Source organism: Malaya genurostris, chromosome 1, assembly GCF_030247185.1.
Source record: "Malaya genurostris strain Urasoe2022 chromosome 1, Malgen_1.1, whole genome shotgun sequence".
Taxonomy (NCBI): domain Eukaryota; kingdom Metazoa; phylum Arthropoda; class Insecta; order Diptera; family Culicidae; genus Malaya; species Malaya genurostris.
In genome coordinates this window covers 74,325,823-74,347,525 of record NC_080570.1, presented here as the reverse complement: position 1 = coordinate 74,347,525, position 21,703 = coordinate 74,325,823, and the positions used below count along the sequence as shown (strand labels likewise).

General features: G+C 35.1%; 1 protein-coding gene and 1 long non-coding RNA gene across 3 annotated transcripts in view; both read left to right on the top strand.

Annotated features, from left to right (window-relative positions):
* LOC131440498 (protein hedgehog) overlaps nt 1-8,290 on the top strand; it is a 34,102-nt gene extending 25,812 nt beyond the window's left edge. The window contains exon 3 of the mRNA XM_058611818.1: nt 6,703-8,290. Within this exon, the coding sequence (XP_058467801.1) occupies nt 6,703-7,355 (653 nt within the window). The 3' untranslated portion in view covers nt 7,356-8,290. The remainder of the gene's footprint in view (nt 1-6,702) is intronic.
* Nucleotides 8,291-11,110: 2,820 nt separating this feature from the next.
* LOC131438607 (uncharacterized) lies at nt 11,111-20,754 on the top strand. Of its 2 annotated transcripts, none has more exons than XR_009230961.1 (3): nt 11,111-11,450; nt 11,520-11,770; nt 20,666-20,754. It is a non-coding gene; the product is annotated as an uncharacterized LOC131438607 (long non-coding RNA). The 2 variants fall into 2 exon arrangements; XR_009230964.1 differs by adding an exon at nt 12,880-12,990 and having other exon boundaries at nt 11,111-11,770; nt 20,666-20,697.
* The last annotated feature ends 949 nt before the right edge of the window (nt 20,755-21,703 follow it).

The window sequence follows — 21,703 nt, the reverse complement described above, 5'->3', positions numbered from 1 at the left end:
GTTTAGAGCAAGTCTAGGATAATTTGATTAGCTTTGTGCACTTTTCGCTGAGCAAAATTTGCACCAAACTAACGCAAATAGAGCTAAAGTTTGGCTGCATCGCGTTCAAGAAAAATGTTCCGAACAGTGCTTAATATCGTAGAGAGTTCCACAATTTGGCTGAATTTGATGTATGAAAAATTGTAATATATGAGCGACTGTACAACTTGTGTTACGATTATATTTATGTAATGATTTCTTCTAGGTCAAGGCTCAAACATAAAAATGACTTGGAATGGCAACATAATTCCTAGAATACAAATGTAATCATCCGTAACTAAGTAATCTTTTCCAGAGCTTCAAAGCCAATAACGGTCCTCTTCACGAAAGTGACGAAAACAATTTGTTTAGAAAACTGTGTTAAACTGCCGTTTTACTCCCTAGAATACAAACGTAATACAAACGCAATCGTCCTTTTCAGTACTATAACATCTTGAACAATCAAACAGTATCACATAAATTAATATCTACACAATTAGAAAAATTTACATCTTAATAGATGCACATAAAAGGAGCGTCGCGATTCACTTACATTCACAATTCAAAATATGTAAAGATAAATCATATCATTAACTTCACAGTTAATTTAGCTGAAACTTACATCGATACAGACGCTAAATTTGTTTTTATATGTTAGTAGATGTAATATTGTGTCATCACTGAAGAAACTACGGTATGCTTGAATTTACGTCAAGCGTAAATTTCATTTTTTCTAAGATACACATCTCGAGTGCAGTCCTACGTCAATCTCGCGGTTATTTATCTGGCATTACCTACTCCAATTTTTATTCTGTTTAAGTGTTTTGAGCTAAAGATGCCCCATTTCTAGAAAGCGCTGCTTCTTTTATTTAATATGAAATGCCAGAGACTTGCACGGATTGACGCGAATAAAACTAGAATTGACTCGCTTTCGATAGATTTTCATGTTAATCAAAGTATTCTGCTACAAAGTGACTGTGTGTCGTAATCATTTTCTTGATCGGTCTCCATTTTGTTTTTTTTTTTATTTATCTAATTCGTACATGCGACTGTATTGTCCAAGCTTACACGAGTGAATGAGCTAACCTTCTCATGTACATCAAAGCATCCATCCGTCAGGGATGGTTTCCTTTCATGGATTACACACTAAATGAAAACACGAATAATTATAGTAATTAGGTTTTTTTTATGAAATGTTCATTGATAATTTCTATTGGGTACTACACTTGCTACGCATTTCCAACGGGAATTTGTATTTTCAACCAGCGAGAAAGTTCACAAGAAACGTTGAAAGTTCACGATGACCTAAATTTGAACGATTTGTGAACTTGAAAATTTCTCAGATATTGTGAAGAAAACCACATTTTTGTTGCAATACAAAGGAATATAAGGTGCATGCACTTGTGTTTGGGTGAGTTAAACATTCAAAGGCAACTACTCCATTCCATTTCCTTCATTTGTGGATACGCAAATGAATGAAAACTATTTTCAAATAACTTTAAAGATATCGTTGAGTAAAACAAACATGAATGCAGACGCGATCATCCTACTCGATAATAAACTTGCTTACAAAACTAGAACTAGCGGATACACCTATGAACTTTGAACTATGTAATCGGAAAACCTCGTTGCATGTCGATACCCGTGTGAACGTAAGTGACCGATATCCTAAAAAACGTTATGTTCAGTATTCCTTTTCCATTGGCACTTCCTCAAAAGTAGAAACCGCAAACCTAGTATAGGGTACATGCATGGCGCAGTTGCTCACCTGAGAAACATTTTCCTCTTGTATGCAGTTTCCTCTGTTCGAAGCCGCCCAAAAGATTGGGCAAACCCGACTGAATGTATTGCATAGTCCGTCCCTTTTCTTCATCCGTAGAGTCATGTGATGAACATCTTTTATCCTCTTCTTTAACATTTTACTCGCGTTGGCTTGTTCAAGAAGCACCAACAAGAAAAACAAAACGGACGGCAGCAGTAGACAGCGGTAACAACGTCGGAACATATCAGCAGCAAAAAAGACTACAACAGTAGAGAAGCGCAAAAGAATTTCAATCAATAAAATGGCGGCGGCGGCGGCATGCTCTGACCCATGCTTCGTCATCTTCGGGAGCGCAACTCCATGCGTAAGCGACGTAACATAGCTCAGAATGAGTCAGGCACATAAGGTTGGGATTTTATTGAAGTTAAAATAAAATACGCCTTTGATGTCGTTCCGTGTCCATACAAATCGACTGATATGTAGATGGAGATCAGCTTTATCCCATCCATGAAGTACTACCTGAAATATACAAGTGTGATTATTTGTTACCCAAAAATCATCAATCTCTCTATCAATCAGTCTACAGGTTCATGTCCATAACCTCCCCGATGGTGTATACCTTTACTACTAAAAGTCTCCATTCGATTTCGATGGCTGCTTTTGGCATGATGCAATGGCGGCGGCACCTCGTTTGATTGATTATCATTCTTAGCGACTTAAGCGAAAAAGGTGATACCAGTACCTGCGGCAGCAAATCCAAACGGCGGCATTTAGACTGGTTGATGGAGAAGTGAAAGAAGGAGAATCTCCTTAAAAGAGTATCTCATTTATAAACCTTTAATCATGCTTGTTACAAACTGACACGACACCGTGCAGCGTGTTGGGTTGAGCCGTAATAGCAAGAAAAAAGCAACGACGCACACAGCAGAACGAGTTAAATAAATTCAATTTTGATATCGTGAGAATGCAATTTACCGGGGTGTTCGGTGTCGTGGCACGCAATCGTTTATGTGCTATCGTTCCATTCATCTTCTTACAGTTGTTGGACGAGTGCCGCAGGATCAAGTCAGAAATCATTCATACTAAACCCGCTAAATGTCGAGATTTATTTGTTGTGAATTTATAACAATAACAAAACAGCAAACAAGCGTAAATTCTTTGCTGCTCCCACCAGCAAGCCTCGGTGAGAAACTTCAATTTTTCCTTTTCAACCATTCGGACAAGATTCGTTGAGTTCATCGCTTTCGAAGTCACCATGTAGAAAAAAAAAACTATTACAATCGATGAAATTGACAATCTGCTGTTAACCTCTTCAACGAATGCCGAAGAGTCACAGCAATGATCCCGATAAGTGTTTATTTACACTTGTAGACATACAATAATACAAACAATGATATGCGGTTCCTTTTGCTGACAATACCGACAGTGCAGAAACATGAAATTTTCTGCACAGGATGACAACTGATATTGTTTATTTTTGTAGCGATTTAATAAGCTATCAGCAGACGAACAATGTTGAGATACGAATGACACTTTATACATTGTTCGTTGGCTCTGTTTTTAGCATTAGGCAAATAATATAAGAAATCTTTTTCATCACTAAATGGACTACTTTAATCAATAGTGAATATACAAGGAATAAACTATAAATTAACAGAAAGAATTTCATTACTGTAATTCTCATAATCCAATTGAGCCTAATTAAGATGGATTATGAAAACTTTTCTATCCTCCTCATGTTCATACCTAACTGGCCTGATAATCTTATAATCCAACGCGCGGCTATGAGAATCAAACTCAAGTCTTACCCATAACGCTGTACCCACCCTCACTCTAAACTTTAGGTAGAATAGAAATCACAATCGTCAAAGAACTCTTTTGAAATAAGAAGATATGGCTACCAAACAGAAGTCCTTATGCGCTTTTAAACAAGCGACAAATAATTCAAACTCATGTGTCCAATATATAAGGTGTTAGTCGTATCATTGTGCATCCTACGCAAAAATATATTTCTGTGGACTAGATCACAGGAATAACAAAAATGAATGAAACGCCTTTTATCGACCGCCATTTTACATGCCGACCCGTGGCCCACTATAAGCATCACAGGAACAACAACAACAACTGATTTGCATTTTCCCCTTATAAATATTGAAGCAAATCGACAGATTATTATCACATCGCGAAGAAACTGGTTATCGACAATCAAAAATTCATTCATATGTGCTTTTTGGGGAGACTCAGCGAGCTTTCGAATCGTCCATTTATCTTCGATCGCTCATCGCCGTAAAGACCCCGAAGCTAAAGCAAAAGAGTTCACCAAGAAACTGGTTTTCCTGGCAGGATGCCACTCTGTGCTTTGAAACTGCTGTGCACAACCAACCAGCGGCAACAGGATTGGCAACAGCAGCCCCAGTAATAGCATCCAACGGCGATTCAACCACATATCTGAGGACGGGCCGTTTATTTTATTGAGTACCATAACAGAACACCTCCGAAAATTTTGCCTTCACTTCGTATTCGTTTGGACTGCACTGTTTGAGCTGCTGCCGCTGCTAAAACTTAGTGGTGAGAACGGTTCGGGAAGTGAGAAACCACATGAGTTGGCATTTTGAAACATTATAGCCTGTAGAATCAGCACGAGAGGCATAACGAAGAAAACCGAGAGGAAAAAGGGGCTCGGAAATCTACTTTTAATATTTGTAGTTTGCTTATTTTTCTGATTCGTTTTAGTACGGTTTTCCATGATCCTTGATGTTGTTAGCCAGGCATTATAATGGCAAACACCTGAACAAATCTTCTTCTGGCGGAAAAAATCAGTCCCGAGTCAAAGAGTGCAAGTTACGAGAGCTAAGCAAACATAATCCTTGTTTTTTCGACAATCCTTTTCTAATTCCCAGAATCGGTCGAACACGCCGACGACATGGCGAAGATAAAGCCAATAACCTACTGAGAGATAATATTATTAGGAAATTAATTTTTTGACAGAATTATGTGGGATTTCTCTTATTTTTGGGTGGAAGTTGCTTAGCCAAATGGATTATCAGGAACTTTGTTTTTAGCTATGTAAGTGCTGATCGGATTGCGATTGAATTGGCATAAAAGTTGCAATAGAAGTTAATTTAGAAAGAAAAACTGTGAGAGATTTACTCTGTGATTCAGGAAAACTTAAAAATAACTATGAAACCGATGTATAGCTTTATTTCTATATAGTTCTAAAAAAAATTGGTGACATTACTAGATACAACATAAAAGAAGCGATATAGCTAATGCATATTCGCATTCAAAAATATGTTGAATCGTGTTTTCATTGACCATGAGAACGTTTGTAGGAATCATCTATGGATAGTTTAGATATAACGCACACGCGATTTTGATGTAGGACTGTTTTTGATAGTACTCAAATTCCTGCAGCTGATAAAAAAACTGAAATTTTCGAAAAAGTTTTCCATGTTATTTTTTTGTTTGAGGTTTCGAAAAATCGTTGAATCATCTGTAAAAATAACCCATTTTATATGCTAAAATATTTCGGTCTCGAGTACTCAAATTTTTGAAGCAAATTCCTTAATTTTAAATAATACAAACATTTGGTTCCTTCATTTAAAACAATCAATTAAAATGAATGATCAATAAAACAGTGTTGTGAACTGCAAGTAAGTTGACTATACACATGCAATTGACCAATTGTTCAATCAATTAGTTATCCATGATGTAGTTTTGATTCTCTTCACTAGTCTCCTTAGCTACACAAAAGATAAAATTGTTGGTCTTGGACCACCATCAAAAATGTTGAAGATTTTCACTCAGTGATTGAATACGTAATATGACGTATTGTAATCTCTACCGGTCAATCTTACGCCCTGGGAACACTTCTAATATCACACTTGTGTGTGCAAACTGTTACTTAACTAATACGAATGCCACAACTGATTTTTTTTCTTTATTGCGGATTTGATCAAACAATAATTACAAGCTTAAACCAAATAAATAACACAACAAATTGCAATACAATTTATGGTTTGGAAATCATTAATTACCTTGCTATGACAGGCCAGTTGGCAAACATGTCAAAGATTAGACCGGAAAGACCAAACAAAAACAGAAAATATTTATAATATAGAAAAAAAAGGTCCGCACAAAATATAACAAAACAACACAATGGACAAAACCGATAAGCATAGCCTATTTATGTATTTTAATTGCCCTTCGAGTTGCACACTACAAACTTACTAGACCAAAAGCGTTGGTGAAATGTTCTTCCTTTCATAAATATTTCGAATATCACCGCAGAAATGCGCAACTAGATCGATATCATAGATAACCATCATTCTACGCCACACACGCACCCGAAGTGCAAACTTTCGGTGTTTCCTCCCTTGATCGAGAAGACCTCACGCAGGATCCGGCAAAAATCTGTCGGATCCTCTTTCCTTCTTCTTTTGTTACCGATCGGCTATTGTTACTTGTCATTGCCATTGATACAGTTTATTTTCCTTTCTGGCTGCATTCATGTAACCTCAAAAAGCCAAACATTTTTCCCGCAATAAAGCCGAAGTATTAGAGGAAAGGAGATAGTAATCAGGCCGAAAAAAAGATGAGCAGCCCACGCAGATAATTGAATCTTGTTACGTTTATCCGTACACATGGGCAAGAAAAAGAACATTTGACTCTCCAGTCGGGATGCTATGAGGAAAGGAGAAAAACAGTGCGGCTAAAGGAGGCTGTAATAAATCAATAGATAGTAAAAATGTAAACCACAGCATGGCGCCGCGGTACCTTTTCTTGCTATTTTCTCTTTGATGTATTCCATCAGACTATTGTGCTACTTTGTGGGTATCTGTTTGGGCTGTATTCCTATAGTTTCTCAATGCGTTCATTTTGGTACAAATTTTTGATATTTACTATTTTTCTATTCTTTGCAGATTCGTCGCAATCAAATCATGCTAGTGGATGTTTCACCGGAGATGGCACAGTACAAACAGCCAATGGCGAAAAGCGAAAACTCAGCGAACTTAAGATTGGAGAAAAGGTACTCAGTGTCGATAGTTCAGGGAACACCGTTTTCAGTGAAGTGATGATGTTTATGGATCGGGACACTCACCAGAGTCGTGAATTTGTGCACATTGAAGCTGATGGTGGTGCTCAACTGACAGTGACGCCGGCGCATCTAGTAATGGTGTGGCAAAAAGGAATTACCGAAGTCAGATACCTGTTTGCTGATCGAATCCAGGAAGGCGATTTCATTCTGGTCAACATTAACAATAACTTGGAACCCCGAAGAGTACTCCGAATATCGTCAAAATTATCTCTCGGCGTCTACGCACCTCTGACCCGAGAGGGCACCGTTGTAGTTGATTCAATTGCCGCCTCCTGCTACGCACTCATAGATAGCCAAACGATAGCGCATCTCAGTTTTATGCCGTATCGAACGGTTACTAAAATTATGAATCTATTTTACTCTAGCAGTCAGAGTAATAGTTTGAGTTTGCCTCGACATGAAGGCATACATTGGTACGCCAAATCATTGTATGCGATCAAAGACTACTTAATACCAGTAAACTGGCTGTATCATTAGCAGAAGATCGAAATCTCTATTCGATAAAGAAGTTGGTTCCATATTGTACATTTTGTATATTACTGTTTACGCAACAAAACGATTCCATTTGTTCCCGAAAAACCATTACAAAAGCGCGATAGAGTGTGAGATAATCCTAAATTATACACGAACGATCGAGACAATATGGAAGTGTTCATACCCTCTCAACGCCGCCCAATGTGCCAGCGGGATGGTAAAGTAATTGTATTTGCTTAGCAACCTTCGGAATGTTTGTGAAACGCTCCTTGATATTTAATGACAGCCAATCTTGACAAGAGACAGTGGTTAAGTTTATTACTTTTTACCCGCGGAGATGTTTAGTTTTTGTAAGTAGGACGAATAAAACAAATAATTTATTCTAATTGTAAAAAGCTTTTAACATAATTAATGTGTAAATCTTGATCCAAAAATTTTATTGTTAATATTGTTTGATAAAATTTGGCCAGTGAACAATCTGCTTTTCTGTCAAAAAGCGCACCTCTAGGCTTGAGACGAAAGAACGTATTTTGATGATATGGATAAATGAGTAATAGTATTTATTAAGTAGCATTATGTAACTACAAGAAAAGTGATATCTAATTATAATTTGAATATATCGGAATATTATTTATAATTGAATAGTAACAAAAGACAGTCGTGAAAAATGAAAATGAACAAAAGCTTGCAAGTAATTAAAAAACTTGCAACCAACCCTTGCAATATTTCAAAAACATTCTATTCCAGCAAACACTTTATTTGTATCGAAGTTGAATGCAAGAAATAAGCGCTGAAACATTTCTTAGCAAAGACTCAAGCTCGTTTTAGTAAACAAACTGTTCGGCCACAGTTACAGTAACTTTTCGTTCCCATATCGGAAAAGAATACCTTCCATTTGAAACTACATTTTGTACATATAGTGAAATACGAGACTCCAGTATGAAGAGTTGTAATAAACTAATTCAAATTTGTTATTTAAAACAATGAAATAAATTTAGGTTCATTTGTTTGAAAATATGAGAAATGTATATCAACGATGACACTAACACTAGCACGAAACACGATTCCTTCTTTTTTTGTTCGTCCAAGTCATCTTTTCGGAGATGGAGCTCAGTTTTTTTTTGCTCACGGCAGCCAACGATGGGGGCGGAGAATTTTATTTTGCCCCTACAATTTAGAACTATTCCTCAATTATAATGGAAATCTTATTTAAATAGTACATAGTATAGGATTAAACGATTTTATTTAATATTCCGTGTTGCAAAACAGATATTCTTATTTTTAATATTACTATTGATGGCCGCACGAAATTTCAGGTGTGTAATTACCAATCTCTAGAATTTTCGGGTGGGTAGCATAATGAAACATGCTTTGTGATTGAATTTTTATTTTTGTTATTATTATCAATATAATCATTTGACTGTGATATCCGGTGAATTCGGTTATGTTTTGAAAACGTTGTAAGTTTTCGTTCGTCCATTCACGCTATACAAAGGCACAAATCTCCAAATAAGTAGGGAAACGTGCCACTTGACCCAATTAGTTCTGATCCTGATCCATTCACGCTATACGAATTTGAAAAAAGCCCACTGTGTACTTCGTTCGCAAAGGCGGTTTTGTTTTCTGTATCCGCTGTGTGCCGGTTTGCGTACCGATTTTGCATCGTCATTTTGTTTGACTGTTTGAAAGTTTCGACACTCATCGCCCTATAATTCCGGAACCGGAAGTCGGATCTGGATGAAGTTGCACAGTACCTTTTCAGACAATGTGAGCTTCAATTTTAATCAGTATTAATGAAAATCGGTTTAACCGTTGCTGAGAAATTGAAGTAAGTATGTTTCTTCAATATTGTCATGTTTTCGGAACCGAAAACCGTCGACTAGTAATCCAAAAGTAGGTTTACATATCCAACTACTAACAAGATCTGCTAACTAGATGAATTTAGCAGGAAGTTTTATAAAAATGTGCACCTCGTTTTGCCATCACTTGTGAAAAAATACTCATGAAATAGAACACTTCTCACTTATCACGTTGTAATCCTGGAACTGAAGGTCGAATCCGGATCGAATTGTCGGAAACTTTTTTTAAAAATTTCAACAACTTTTATTTGCATCTTAGTTTGTGCACATCGGTTAAAAAGTTTCCGAGAGAATGGAGTGCACATTTTCTCATAAATTTACACATATTACCTTGTAATTCTGAAACCGGACGAAGGATAAAGATGAAATTCAATAGCAGACTATAGGACCATAAAACCTTTCATTTTTATCTAAACTTGTGAAAATCGGTTCAGCCATCTCTGAGAACAGTGAGTGACTATTTCTTCCATTTTTTTATTAATATCACCCTGTAATTCCGAAAGACATAAGATCTTTTATTTGAATTTGAGATTGTGAAAACCGATTCAGCCTTCTTTGAGAAAATTGAGTAACATTATTTGTCACATACATACAGACATACATACACACAGACATTTTGTAATCTCGATTAACTGAGTCGAATGGTATCTGACACTCGGCCTTCCGGGTTTCAGTTGTGAAATCGGTTTTCACAAAGATTGCTTAGCCTTTCTATATGAGAAAGGCAAAAAACAGTTGAATGATTTCCAAGTGATATCAATTAATTGATTTGAAACTTATATAAAAGGAATTGTATCAACATTACTATCTATAATTACTTTCTTAGTTAAGCTAAGACTAATTGATGAAATATACTGAATCGCAAGCAGTAAAAATGTTTATGTTAAGTTCATAATTTCCGGAGTTATTAAAGACTGATGTTTGGATCCAATAAGGTCAATGAAATCAATGTTCACAATCTGTAAAACGAATCTGCTTAGTAAATACTGTATAAGACATTGTCCTTTCTTCAACACGAATGAATTGGGCATTTTCTCTCCAGAGGCTTCGGATCTGGAATTTTTTTCTGTGTTTATTAAGGAGGTTTTCAGTACTCGGTTGATAAGTCTGTTGAAGTACATGTGTAATTGTGGAATATGCATTAAATAAATCAAAAGATATCTAATCGAAAAATACGACCATAGCTTATATTTATACATACACCTTTATACAATCTGAAAGCATCGAACGATGCAACGCCATCATGCATCTGGATATCATTACCAACCAGTTCATATTACTCATTTAGCCTTACTCAAACTAATGAAGCTAAGGAGTTATATTGTTCCTTTATTGAGAGTATTACAGGAATATGTTCTTGATAAACGAAATTTTGGAATCAACACATCACGACGACAGCAAAACATGAGATTAAATGAGTGTTAAATTGAAACTGAATCTTTAGATAGAGATTTACATTAACCGCTTACAAGCAACAAGTAAAGTTTGTTGTCGATAGCTGTGAGATACTGCTCACGGATGTGTATATAAATATTATGTTTTAATTGATTATTTATACGCTACAAAACGACCATTACGCAGAGAGCAAAATGAAATCGTTTTCTCCTCTCTGGGAAAATGTGCGTTTTTTGGGGGAAAATATACATCGAATCAAAAGGAGTGCTATCATTGATGCCAGTAAATTAATAGTTCTTGAAGTTTTTGTAATATCATCAGGTACTAATATTTCTACCAAATACAACTGCTCAACCCGGATGTTCAATAAAAAAAAAACAAAACTTAAGTATAATAAAGACATTGAACTAAAAAACACTGTTATTAGTTATTTGTAATTTGGACTGGCAACACGCAAAGAGTTTGTATTTCAAAACAGAGAAAACATTAGTTGTTTCGTAGAATTCGGCAGAGTAGGTTGCTCTTTGCCTTGTGGTGCACTCCTGAAAAGCGCGCAACAGTTTTCCAAAATTCAACGTTCCTCCCCCAAGCAACCCGGTCCCAGTTGCTGGAATGATTAAGACAAGTTATATTCAGACATGATAGCAAAGTGAAGTTTAGCATTGGGAACACATCTATACAATACAGTTCGGTCCGTTTCTTGCTACTTTTACTAATAGCACAAGTGCTTTTCTGACGTGCGATGCGAAAAATTTTTATGGTTCCATTTTCTGTCATATTTAGCTTGGCTGCGTGTTTGCATAAAATTTGTATTATTTCGAATGTGTGTTGGAATATTTCACCAGTATATACTTCATTAAAGAGTTCCTGACGTGGATCGTTAAAGCAGTAAAATAAATTTGTATCTCTGCAGATTTGTATATATACAGACTGGTGAACATTGGCGGGATAAAATGCATCCTTAGTCAGTCGGATTGCGACTACATTAGTATCATCAGTTCCTCTACATAATCTATGTAAACAAATTTACGCTGTATGTGACACCTAATATACACTATAATTGATGGAAGTAATTGAAAGTAAATTTGTAGTCATTATTTCTAGACGTCTGATAAGATTCTATATGTTAAGTAAAGTGATGGAAGCAATTAGTATTTACAAATGGTGAGTAACTAGAACCGTATTCTCAGCAGTTTACCACTATCGCCATCATCAATTATTATTTCAACCAATTTTTCAAGATAGGAATATTCAATATGTGCCACTTCGGTTGTTTGAAAAAGGATGAACTGATGCTCACTTTTAAAAGGTACACAAGAGCCATTCTGTCGAAAATCGTTTTGGGGATAGAAATTTTACCAATCCAAAATAAAATTATAAGCTTATTAGAATTCATTTTAATTACGAGAAATGAAAAATGTGCGGTTGAACATCAACTTTGATGAGCAAACATCTTTCTTCAATCTTGGACATTGATTTAGGTTGAAGTAACATTAAATCAAATGTAACATATATTCTCTCGAAAAATTAGTACCCATTCTCGAATTACACAAAATCTAAATTAAATTTGGTATTCGGTGTTACAACAATCAATTAAATTTATTTCGATCCGTGACTATTTGCTACAGAATTTTTCATTCTATAACCGTTGTATATGTACCGCTGCAATATAATATACACAAATGTAAATATTTAGACACAGAACATCATTTCCTCTCTAGTTATCCTATATCACATCCATCCGTTTTGGTTACCGAGTAGAAATAGACAGAATATCACGACAGTAAACACATTCCCCAAATGAAATTTAGCTAACGGAACCGCTTTTCCAGTTATCCGAGAACGGAACGATACAACCAACAAAAAGACGCAATCAAATGATTTTAATTCGAGCAGTGTATGTTTAAATCGAGTACATACTGTTTGTGTATAGGGTAAAGTGTTACAATACGTTCCCTGAGATTGAGATATTTTCAAACGTATTTATATAGTTTCCTCCATACCAAAGGAACTTCATTTCAATACGGCTGAGAAACATAATTTTTAATAATGATGAAAACACATTTTTCAAAACGACCACATTCTTTTTTTTTTTTTTTATTTGCCTCTCAATGTTACATTTTCTTTAATAACCGTTAAAAATTTATTAATATTTCAAATCGAAGCATACTGCTAATAAAAATTGTTCGAACTCATGAAGGACAATACAATCTACCAGTTCATGCACAATTCTGTCGAAACAGAAAGTTCATCCAACACTTTCTCTCTTGCAGATATTACAAAAGTTGAACGATCAGCTGTGTTAGCGATATGCAGATTCGCACAACTTGAAACATCAGTTCAAAGCCTCTGAAATCCATACCTGAATTACCTAAAATGACATGGTAAGCATTCACAACACTGCCATTGTGCAAAATACGTCGAGTTATGAGTTCAAATATAAAATATGCATCGAACGTACTGCTTGCAAATGTCAATGCTCGAGGCATTTCACGTGAGCTAGTCATGTCCTTCTTGTCACTCTAATAATTATCTGACGTAAAACGTCTCTTTTTTAACCAAAGCACTAGAACCTTACTGCACAATAAGCGACGGATTCGGTACGGTCAAGCTAAAGATTAATTCAGTCATCGCCACGGAGATAAACCTTCGACTTAGGAGCCCAAATACAAAATATCTTGCTATATGATATTGTACCAAATCTCTCAATTACGTCTACCGCTGATCATGAACTGTACCGCATTGCAAATTATGTCTGATTGACCTTCCAAACATCCCTATCAGCAACAGCAAATTTAAAACAAACCTCAAACAGTAACAAGTTCATAACAAAGGTGGCACAATCCTCACCAACCACTAAACTATGAAAGTCGCAAGTTCGAGAAGTAGAAATAAGACTGACTGCCCCACTTTGCTTCGCGAAGTTTATATTAATGTCCGAACCCGTGTTCCTCTCAGTAGTCTCTTCTTCGAACACTGCTGTTATTGACTTGCTGAGATCATTCAAACGTGTGTCACTAGAATTTGATTTAAATCTATCACGCAAAAGAATATTTGATTTTTTTTTGTGTTTTATAGTTAAAATTTTACAATTTTCTAACAAGTAGCAGAAAGACAAACATCGTTTACAAAAAAATGCAGGGTTGTGTACGAGACACGACCGATCATGATGACATTAAATATGCAATTTCAAACTCTCATCAATAGATTTAAATTTTAAAAATAGGTCAATAATTGTGAAACACTACCTATGATTCAAAAGTTAATGTAAGGATTACATAAAAGTAAGAGCCTATAGTTAAAAAAAAAATCATCATCAAGTTCATTCAAGTAGTATTTATAATAATTGGGTACATTAAATCCACAACAGGTTGGTGTTTCCGATAAGCCTGATATGAAAATTTCCAACGCAGATCTATATCTACGGATTTTTGCTATCCCTACGAATCTACTTCTTAGAGCTTATGTATTTTGGTTTTTTAGTAAGCCACAGAAAATTCAAATTGAAAATTATTCAACTGTAATCACATAATTATTATAGTTATCTACTACTACTATACGATATTCGAAGTGTAAAGCGATGTTTAAGCTACTCTGATTGTTTTGAACAAACGATACAACGAGTCGTTTCATTATGACTTTTAATAGCGAAATTAACGATGAATAATGTCAAAAAATAGTGCAGGGTCGACGTGGATACACATTGGCTTGTAGTATTACCTACTAGCACATGCTATTGAAACTTGGAGACGCAGAGTATTTTCAGCATTGGAGTTTAAAATAAAGGAAAGTATATAATATGTACACTACCAATATTGGTTTATAAAACAACTTAAAACATCAATTTTAAGTCCTGACAATACAGAAAGAAGTCACTTGAAACATCAAAGTTTGAAACCTTCTCGTCGAACTCATTCCAAAATACCCAAATGTAGAGATTCGAAATAGTATCGACAACAATAATTTATTTATTTATTTATTTATTTATTTATTTATTTATTTCTTATTGGGTTCATCGGACATATGTCTAAATGAACCGACAGAGTGGGAAAAAGCCTATATGAGTTGAACAAATTTCATGCCATTCTCAGACAGGCGCAAAAACCACTATCTTTTAAACAACAAACACAAAACAAAAAGTAATTACAATGCGTCAAGTGAAATAAATTAGCACATAGAAAAAACAGTCCTTATAATATAGTTCGTTTTATTCTTTCTGCGAAGCGACGGGAAGGCTCATCAAACTCAAAAATTGTTTCAACAGAAGTAAAAGCTCGTGTGCACGCAGTTATAGGTTCGTTACTTCCAAATAAAGTCCTGTGGAATCCGTTTTGAAGTAGAGTCGTATATCGCAATGATCTGCTTGGTACTCGAAAACTAATTTTGCTACGCAATTCTGGAGCATCGATCTCCCCGTTTATTAATTTCGCAATGGTCAATGCTTGTTGAATTTTTCTTCGGCGCTGTAAAGTATCGATTCCCAATAATTGGCATCTGTCCGGGTATGGTGGCAAGTTTACAGGATCTCTCCAAGGCAAATGCAAACAAAACGTTTCTGAACACGTTCAAGTCTAAGGCTCCACGATAATCATTGAAATTTACTCATCAAGCAGGTTGCAGTGTGGTTCACACTCACACAAACGAACATGGCGTCCACACACCGCACTGTCGCAGTCTGCGGCTGTCCAGCGAGCGAATGGACTTGATTTTTTTTTGTTTTGTCATCCACTCGCTACTATCGACCCCTAACGCAGTCGTAGGTTGACTGGGGAAAATGTGTCGGTGCCTATATTTATAGATTCCTCTTTGAGTGAAAGTTCATACTGCCTAGAACGATGTGGTATTTTCGCCTCCCTATACCGATCGAAGCAGATTTGCTACTGAATGAAATTTGAAGTGAAAGCAACGATCGAAACCGTCGACCGTGCGAGAGAACTCAAACAGAAGACATCATGATGGCATGCTGTGATTGGCTCTGGAAAATATGGGAGTCAATTTTTCAATAGTATGCTACTGAAATAATGAAACGACGTTGCCATACATGTTTAAGTTAAATTTACCCGAATCTATTGGTTTATTATCGTTCAAAATTAGGACAGAAAAAAGTTACGCGGCGAAACGCGTTTCGAAACTTTTAATTGACACCCAGCCCCATATAATGAAGAGTAAGGCATTTTTAATGCTAAAAAAGAAACATCGGGATCGTTTTATTATGCAGTGCTCCTATTCTAACAATCTATTGCTTTGTGGATAAGTATTAACCTATTATATACAGAAATTTTTTCGAGAAATTTTCAATTTTTTATCGACGCTTACACTTATACGTATGTCGATATCAGAAGCCGTCTTTTCGATTATTTGTCATATTTTTACTATACTAATAACTCATTTTCTAGTCTAAAGCCTATATAACATTCATATAGAAAAAAACGACCTATTTTAATCTTATAGTAACTGGAACTAGGTAGGATGCTCTCCCATAAGACTTAATTGGTTTATAGGGTCAGAATACGTAAAATCGCCAAGAATAAAAAACTATTTTTATTTAATGTTCAAGTATTGATAATTCGGATCTATTTGATCATTTAAATCATTTTGCGAAAGAAACGTAAAAAACAATCTATTTTTACCTTTTTTTCCTTTTTTTATATATATAAAAAATAGGTATAGAATTCGCTCAAACTTTCGAAAAATTTTCCGAGGCCATATGTCATATACCAATCGATTCAGCTCGACGAACTGAGCAAATGTCCGTGTGTGTATGTGTGTGTATGTGGTCGAGATCTCAGAGATGGCTGGACCAATTTTGATCAAACTAGTCGCAAATAAAAGGTCTCCCCGTCACCCAGAACGCTATTGAATGGTTTTGAGATCGGATGTTTACTTTTTGAGTTATTCAAAGTTTTATGTCAAAATTTTCAGTTTTTTGACAATATGCCACAACTAACTTTGAAAACAGAATATGTTTTTAGACTTAGATTTCGCACAGTAATAGCTATCCAACAAGCCACAAATTGTCAAAATCCGTCCATTTTTAACGGAGATATCGATATTTTTTATACTGTTACATATAATTGTTTCTATGTACCAAAAAGACTGTGTACAGCATCTTTTTTCATGGCACTTTGCCTCGGACCGATTTTAGCACGGTTCGTTTTTGGCAACATAATCGTTCGAGTATGACATGTAAACTAGATGATGGCAGCATTTTCAAGTTGAAAGTAATATCATAATTATTTTAATTAAAATACTTACAGTAATATATGCTGGAAGAACATTACTCCCATATACCATTCGACTCAGTTCGTCGAGATCAGCAAATGCGTGTGTGACAAATAATTTCACTCAATTTTCTCGGAAATGACTCAACCCATTTCTACAAACTCAGGTTCATATGAAAAGTAATATACTCCCAAACAAGGTTCCTGAATTACGTTTGGATCCGACTTCTGATTGCGGAACCACAGGATGATATGTGAAACGAAATTAAAATAATGCAACTCATTTTTCTCGTAGATGGCTGAACCGATCTAAGATTCAAATGAAATCTAAGAATCATCTATGATTCAAATGAGAGGTCTTAAAATCCTATAAAACATCTTACTTTTTAGTCAGATCCGACTTCTAGTTTAGGAGATACAGGGTGATTAGTATAAAAATGTCCATTCCACATAAATTAATCAGGTGTCTGGGGTTTGCAGATTTGGATAGTCGAATACAAAATAAATTTATTTCAGTTTAAGCGGTATTCGTTTTTGGATTCGGAATGTACCCCCAAATTTTAATTCGCACTACAATTTCTCAAAGATGTCTACACACTCTTTGGTGAATTTAACTGATTTCGGCTACACCGATTTTAGAATTCCTGTTCCAGTATCGAATCGTTTCTCAAAGTTCTATCATTTTTCTCAAAAAGTCCAAATCGAAATTCAAAAACAAAAATTCAAATTTAAGGACTTATGGTCCCATACGAAATTGATAAATTTTATCCAATTCTTCAATTACAGGATGATGAGTTTTTAAAATTCATACCGATATAGAAGATGTAAATTGTTTGGCGTATTAATTTATGGCCATACGAATCATTTTTGGTTATGCTAGTTCTTGAATACCGGCTCTGGAAGTGCCATAAATAATGACGAAAAACTCTAAAGTGGATCTTACTTCGACATCTCATGGAATGTTCAATCGATTGTCACACGTTAAGATTGGAATTCGATACGATTTGTAGTTTCGACATTACAGGGTAATGAGTGATTAAAATCTCATTTTGCCGTTTAAAACGACGATAATTAAAATAATGCTATGAGAAATAAAACACCGAAGAATATCCATGTAAAAAACATATGCGGATTGATAAAAAAAAAGGTATCATCTCACCGCTAGGTGTATTATTCACGTTTTTCTTATAAAATGATATAGTTTTGTAGAAAAAGGGACGAAATATTTAATTTTTTAATCACTTTTAGGAAAAAAATTCAATGTTTTTTTTTCGAAAATTATTTTTATGATTGAACTAGTCCAATTCGAAGGTCATGTTTGGTGATAGATTAAACATACTTCGGCCATGCCGGCCTCTGGATTCCGGCTCCAGAAATACCGGAAATAGTAGTCAAAATCACCAATATAGAAACAGAACCTCTGAATATTTTTTGGATCTGCCTTCCGGTTCAGGAACTACACGATAGTGCGTAACTTAAATTTTATAGCTTAGAACGACTATGCAAAAAACCGTATAAAATATTGCAAATCGGGTTCAAAGCTAATCCAAATTTTGGATCATGTTAGTTAATGGCCACACGAACCAACTTCGGCTACACCGGTCTCCAGATTCCGGCTTCGGAATTACCTGAAATAGTGGAAATTCGTTTTATTAGAAATGGCTTAACCGATTTGAGAACTGTTTCAATTTTTACCGAACTGTTTCAGTTTGTAGATCATGCTAGTTGATTTCCAAACAAACTGCTTTCTTTCAAAAGTCAAAGAAAAGTATTTTATAGAGTACTGCAGTATTATATGTGAGAATATCAGTGATATAAGAAAGACATTATTACACCACCAGTTAACTATTTTCTTATTTTTACTTTTCATCTTCGATTCATCAGTGCATTAGAAGTTTATATTAAACTGCTAACTCTATCTAACGGTTCAAATTAACCTAATGGTGGTGTTAGATTTTGAACATATGACAACTAGCTTCTGATAACAAAGTTTGAATTCCTGATTCCAACCCGATGTAAAATTGAGCAAAGTTCATCAGAAATAGTACTCATCGTCAATATTTGTCCTATTCATTCTCATTCATCCTACTAACCTCTGTAATTAAGTAGTTAGCCATCGGCCAACTCGACCGTTGAAAGAGTTGGATTGCTCATTCCACTGTTATTGAAAAACAATTAAATTGACTGACGAGTTTATAACCAAAGTAACAAATGCTTGTCAAGCTGAAGTGTCTCTTCTCCTCTCATCCTATTGAACATTGAAGGCAGTCAGCTTCAAATGTACGTGACTAAACATCTAAACTGAAGCTATCGAAAAGATAGATAATTTCGGTATCAATTAAAGGAAGATGTACGCTATCTAAATTTAAAGTGGGTACTGCGGTCTGTTCCTCTATACAATATATCTCAAATGATCCCTACAAGTCGATGAATGGTTTTTGATTAGTAGTTAAGCAATTGAGAGTTTTTATACTGTCAACAAACATCCTGTTAATTTGTCATAGGAAGATAGGGTAATAAATCAATACAAATATCATTCCTATCGTTCGCTTATTATAAATGTGCTTTCGTATCGATAAACGATTAGAATAATACCACAACCTAAGCTTTTACATTGCTAATGTAGAAGGCATTATGCGAAATACAAATTACTATCACTAAGCCCATATCAAGATATGAGTTGCGTTTTTATTTACAGTTATCTTCTGTACAACTGGGACAGTATGAATAAGCTACAAAATACGGAGAATAATAAATAACAAAAGTCCAAGGGAGTGTTTCATCGATTTCACCGCTTGTGAACAATTAATGGCACATAATTCGGTTTTAAAGTCTTTGCTTCCTTTTCTAACATATAGAGTAAATAATAGAGAGAAACTGAAGATTCATTTTCGAATGACACAAAAATGGGATCGATTTACTTCCTAAATTTGAGTTACTGTATTAAACATACATAACAGATCTTATTCTCATATGTGGTTGCAAGTAGGTAAAATGAGCGAAAATGAATAAGAATATTGCTTGCCTGTTAATATTCAATGTAATGCAAACAGAATTACTCTAACAGAAACCTTTTCAGCAATGAGGAATAAACAGTTACCATGTAATCCGTACTACGTGCGTTTTGGAAGAAACAGCTTTTGTGCAAAATATTGAATTGTGATAAAACTTGTTTTTCTTTTGTATCAAATCGAGGCAAATTAAACAGACGAATTTCGTGCCAAATCGTATTCAGAATTTTCAGCACTCTCTCAGATTTCAATGAAACATCCTGGACATCACTTGAGTTCAATTCTCAACCCTAAACAACAGCCATTGAAATGAGTCAAACCCGAAAATCGTTATTTACCTGTATCAATAAAGAATAATCGGTATTTAAGAATAACATATTTCATTACTGGATTGAGGGCAAATATCTGTAAAAAAATATCGATAAATCGGTACACCTGGCAACGCTGCTTGTAACAAGAATCCTCTTTGAAAACATTATTTTTTCAAAGTTGATCAATACTATCTTTTGAAATAGTCCGCACATTTTTACTATTTTCTTTCGGGTTAGCACGAATTCGTTGAAAAGTCTAGCTAATTCTGTTGCTATCAGAAAAAACATTTCCTTGAAATGAAATCGTAGCTGTCATAGTGCATCTAAAAATGTGCCATAAATCTCTTAACCACTGACTTGGACTAAAAATAGTAAAAATATTCTGAGTTTCAAAAATATTTCAGGCGTAACACAGAAATTATTTTCCTTACATTGACTTATACAAACCACACAAATGACATCAAACAATGTAATAGATTTTGATAGATGCTTTCCATTTTCTCATTCACATTCCAGAACCACTCTCATTTAAACGAACAACAATGTACATATTCGAGAATTACTAAAACGAATACAACACAATACCAATCACTGTCTCATGATGGAAGGTGAGGTAAGCGTGCTACTGGTGATAACAGTAATCATCGGCACAGTGCTGATGACATCTTTACTTGCTTGCTATATCTGCGTATTTCGCCAACTTTGCTGCTCGAATGATGCAGATTTAGATCGCGGATACAGCCAGCGAAGCTATAAGCGAACCTACGCACTCCGCGACAGCACCCATATGGCAGAAATCACCAATGTTACTAGTCAACAAACGGAAATAGAAAAAGTATAGCAAAATAATCTAATCCAAAATTACCACTTCACTGTTACTGGTGAAAAGTCCTTTGCATATCTGAAGTCTAGTACTGGAGGAATACTAAAGTTCTAGTAATTAATTAATTTCTATCCTAGGTGAATAATATACAATAAATAGTTGATCATATGAAAATCACAAAGTTGAAGTTAATGATTCCTAGATAGCATAATATAATAATTGCAATAGTTATTAATACCTTCAATTGTTATTGATGACTCACGTCTCATACATCACCGGAACGAACAATGAATTACGCATTTCGAGCTGTGACTTCTAGACATCATCTGTACACTGATGATGATCTTAAGTAACAGTTCTAAGTGTGTATCTGTATTGTTATGTGTTACACTTAGTGAAAATGTAGGTAGGTACATTACCCTATAGTGTAATTCAACGACGACTAACGTACTGACGAGTGGAGTAAATACAAGTCTTAAATAGCCCCTGAATAACTACAAAAGAAAAGAACGGAAAGAAAAGAATACTTTGTTAAAAATCAGTGACCTCCAAGGTGTGTCATCATAATTCGAATTCGATAGCGTGCATCTGCACGAGTAAAAAGCACAATTTTCTATCATTCCGAAATATATCGCCTCGAACGCATGTTCTACCGCTATTAAAATGTATTCCAACTATTATCATATCCCCGTAATACTTCTTGAATGTGCAATAGTACATATATACGGTCT